This window comes from Lathyrus oleraceus, chromosome 3 (genome assembly GCF_024323335.1).
Source record: "Lathyrus oleraceus cultivar Zhongwan6 chromosome 3, CAAS_Psat_ZW6_1.0, whole genome shotgun sequence".
NCBI classification, from domain to species: domain Eukaryota; kingdom Viridiplantae; phylum Streptophyta; class Magnoliopsida; order Fabales; family Fabaceae; genus Lathyrus; species Lathyrus oleraceus.
Window position 1 is genome coordinate 140,510,827 of NC_066581.1, and position 4,612 is coordinate 140,515,438.

Sequence of the window (4,612 nt, forward strand, 5' to 3'; positions counted from 1 at the left end):
TGTCTGAAATACGCTATAGTAGTCTATCGCAATCTATTGGACCACATTGGACCAGACGATGTAATACTCCTACACAACTCTATTTTAATTTTAAAATAATTATCAAATTATTTATCATCTAATCATGTCGTATTGTTGTACAGTTTATGTGGATGCCATATTTGGGCCTTGATCATCGGGTTAACCATGATGTTACTGCAGTTTGGATAGCAAAAACATCAATTATTCGGTTCACTACTGCGGAGATGCACCAGAGTGACCGGGTAAAACTGCAGTTCGGCGTGCAGCAACAAATTCTAGAACCTCCGACGTGTTTGGGAGATTGACATAAAAAAGAGTCGATGTCCAATGGGATTACTCCGACTGGAGAGACTTCGCAAAAGAGATGTGTCGTCATTGGAGGAATCGATGACAACACATCTTAAACGAACCAGTCATACAGGATGCTAGACCAATTCAACAGTATATGGCATGGTTTAGGTCGGTTACTAGCTTGGTTTAGACCAACTCAACATATAATAATTTGTGTCTGAGCCAAGGTATTTGATTGATCCACGCCAACTAGCTTCGTCATCATACGCCCAACAACAAGTCCCCGTCCAACAACAATGTCAAACCACCCAAACCCAACGACCAACTTCACACCATCAACCTACCACATATACCCAACAATCAAACACCCAACCTCGCAACCCATTCATGTCACACACACAACCTTAAAACCAAGAATCAAACCATACCCACCAAGAACCATACGCAACCAACACAACAGTCTATAGCCCAGATGATTCATATAATTCATGTCATCGTATCCTCCCACCAATGACCACCCAAATATCCCATCACCAAAACACCCAACCATTGTTTAACTATAGTACACCCCATGAACCATTGCTTCATTTCCAAAACGATTCAATGTCCTAATTCGGGAAACTATATCGTCCACAATTCACCCAACCACATCGACCCAACTACGACAACATGGCCATCGAACTCAATTACGAAAGCGCCATTGGCGAGAACCCCCTAGCTATTGGGAACAAATGATGACACATCTATCAAATACCGTTGGACCTTCCACCGGACCTTCACACCAGCCACCATTGGATCATGTTAGCACTCAAAGATCTCAAACACCTCAGAAAAATTGTGGGAGACCTCGAAGACAAACTAAAGCACCTGGATGTGGAACAGGGGGCATTTCAATCGGGTCGAACATTAAATTTTTGGTCAATTCCATGTAATTTTTATTATAACATAAATAAATAAAAAATCAATATTTTTTATATTTAATTGTTAAATTAACATTTAAAATTAAAAAAAAAAATTAAAGGTGCATGCGCCAGATGCATTGGCGCATACACCAATGCATACATGCATGCGCCATGGTTGATGTTAAATGGATGCGTCAGTTCAACTGACGCATCTGTTTTGAAACGTGATTATTTTGATATTTATTTTGAATAAATAATTATTTACAGATTTAATTTTAAAAACATGATTATTTAAAAAAAAAAATCCAATTTTCACCGTACAAATCGATTTTATATAAATAAATTAGATCCAAGTACATTCTTATCAAAATATTCCAACTTAATATTAGAGTCCACATTTGAATATTATCTCTCATCACCTCTACCTTAAAAACAAAACTGTCATCACAACCTATATCATTTTCTCCCATTGCACTCTATGATTAACAAAATGGCAATTCTTGCTGGTAGCATTATTTTGTAACTCTTTTCCACGAATCTTTTCCACATTATTTAGTCACTTTAATTTTAGGTTATGTTGATTTTAATTCCTGTGCCATTTTCTGTCCCTAAGTATAGATCATAAAAAACTAAATAACGTATAATAGAGGTTAATATCAAAACAAGGAGAATCAAAATAAATTCATCTATACTTCATGAGCACGCAATATCTTCTAAAGGACTAATCTAGTGTATACTGGAAATGCCACTTGAAAACAAATAAAAGTGTTGATTATTTGATTCTATTGAATGTCACATTCACTTGAAGAATATGATTACTTTCTTTTATACTAGTATATACTAAATTACTTCAACTTTTCAATCTCTATGACCCTTGAATTGATTTCTGATATTGATAGAGTAAAAATATTACTCTATACAGCTACACAAGAAAATATGAAATTATTATCCCAACAATAAACAATCCTTATTCCACTAAACTTTTTTGGTCACTATTATTTGATTAAGCCCATAACCAATAAATGGTCTCTGAGGAGAAAAACCAATCATGCATATCCTAACTTTAATTGAAGAATTTTAATCAGTTTGCAAACCAGATTTTGTCTCATTGACAACTGTAATATTAAGATGCTTTAGTCCATATTTGGATCCATTCATTCATTCATTCACATAATTGTTTTTTTTTTTTACAAATTTATAGAAACTTTTGGATTTTACATATGTCAAACAATTCATTTTAGGTTCTTACTTTATTCCTTACTCTTTGCTTCTGATAAAGTCATGAACCTTACTTATTCTAGCATATGAATTTGACATGCATGAGATAAAAGAGCATCCTATTCTCATAATTAGAATCATGGATAAAATAGTCATTTTATAATTAGAAGATGTGGAAGAACATGTCCCATGTCAAATGTGACCACAACCTTAGTGTCCCACACCAACATCTCCATGTTCATTTTCCTTCACTCACTTGTCTTTCTTTTCATTCATCTACCGACAAGTTTTTAGTTTTTGCTTAATCTCATTCAATGGAAGATAGATATTCTTTAAGCATTATAGGAGAAATGGATAAGCTTTGGTTTCACCAAATCATTCTTTTCTCAAAACCAACAACAACACCATTTGTAGCAAAACATGTTGAAAAACATGTTCCTACACCAGAATCTTCTTCCTCTTCCTCCTCCTCGTCATCGTCGTCATCGTCTATTCTTTCTTTGACACCACTGCTAGAAGAAGAAACTTCAACAGATGAATCACTTTCTTCCGAGAAACAAGTTTCAATAATCTCTTTACCAATTCAGGTACATAGAATATTATAAAAAAACACTTCAGTACTATAACCTATGAAGTCATGACTATGTTTTTTTTTTATTTGTTTTTTTTTACTGTTACAAGGATGGTTCAATTGAAAACAAAGAAGAAATGAAGGAAATATTAGACAAACTGAGTCATTTGGATTGTTCACATCTATCATGTTCATCGTTACCAACAACTCGAAACCGTCCCGAAAAATCGAGGAAAAAGGATAAACTGCAAAAAACCATGAGCTGCAGGACACTTGGGGAACTTGAACTTGATGAAGTGAAGGGTTTTATGGATCTTGGTTTCATATTCAAGAAGGAATACATTAGTCCAAGAATGATTAGTGTTGTTCCTGGCTTGCAGAGACTTTGTTCATTCCAAAATAATAAACAGAATCACTCAGCGTCGCAAATAATGGGTGAAGATGCAACAGAAAATAATGATGATGATGATGATATTGTTGTTGAAGTTTATGAAGATGAAAAGAGAGATATCATGAGACCATATTTATCAGAGGCATGGCTTATAAAGAAGCCTGATTCACCATTACTAACCATGAAAGTTCCCAAGACTTGTTCAGCTGATAATATGAAGAAACATCTTAGGGTTTGGGCTAAAACCGTGGCCTCAGAAGTCAAACAAGAATGAACTTTACCATAGAGTTTTAAATTGTGGGCCGCAACCGCAAAGAGGTTCGAGTATATCTACATCCGCAGCAGTAGTTTAAAACCATGTTTTGTCAACCAATCATTGTAGCAAGTGATAATAACTAAATAATTGTATGATATATAAGAGAGGTGGTGCAAATCATGCACGTAAAGTTCTTGTGTTGTTGATTTTTGTTGCTGGGAGGAATACAAGTTAGGTAGATAAGACAGAAAAGAAGTGAAGAGGGAGATATTAAGCCACTATACATGACGTGTCGAACTGGCAAGTGGGGTTGTACCAAGCAATGAAGAGCTCAATAAGACTGTTCCATTGTTTTTTTGGCACCATATATGACTAGAAGAATCGTTATTCATGTAATATGTTTGGCTTCTTTTTCTCTCATTATTAACAATGATTTTGAAGATATTTCCATGATTCATGTCTCATCTGTATTCCCTTTTGTCTATACTGTTACTCCTAATCTACTATTCTCCACTTTCTGTTTTACATATCAAGTGGAATATCAAATGGTATGTATTGCTCTTCCTATGTATTCTACTTGTCCTATGGTGAATATTTTATAATACATTTAAATTCTAAATTTTAAATATTTTTTAATACACTTAAATTCTAAATTTAAATATTCGTTATATTTTTGCTAAATCAAATGTAAAACAATTCGGATTTTAAAATTCAAATTCATCAAACTCAATTCATTCTCAAACTCAATTTCTCACGATTCTCGAGAATTAGTCGAATATTAAAATCTGAATTGTTTTATGTTGGAACATGTCAATGTTTCAATAAAGAGATGAGTTTGTAAAAATTTCTTAAGTTTCACGTTGTTAAAAACATAAGTGTGTTTGTGTTAATTGAAAAAATTATTTAGTTTTAGTTTAAGATTAGATACATTGACTAACCTATTTCATTATATAAGAAATATA

The 4,612-nt window shown here is 33.6% G+C and overlaps 1 protein-coding gene across 1 annotated transcript; it reads left to right on the top strand.

Moving 5' to 3' along the window:
* Positions 1-2,516: 2,516 nt before the first annotated feature.
* Positions 2,517-4,103, top strand: LOC127125831 (uncharacterized). Its single transcript, XM_051054668.1, has 2 exons — positions 2,517-3,019; positions 3,114-4,103. Exons 1-2 carry the CDS (start codon positions 2,747-2,749, stop codon positions 3,666-3,668), a joined length of 828 nt encoding a protein of 275 aa, XP_050910625.1. The 5' UTR covers positions 2,517-2,746; the 3' UTR covers positions 3,669-4,103.
* Positions 4,104-4,612: the final 509 nt, after the last annotated feature.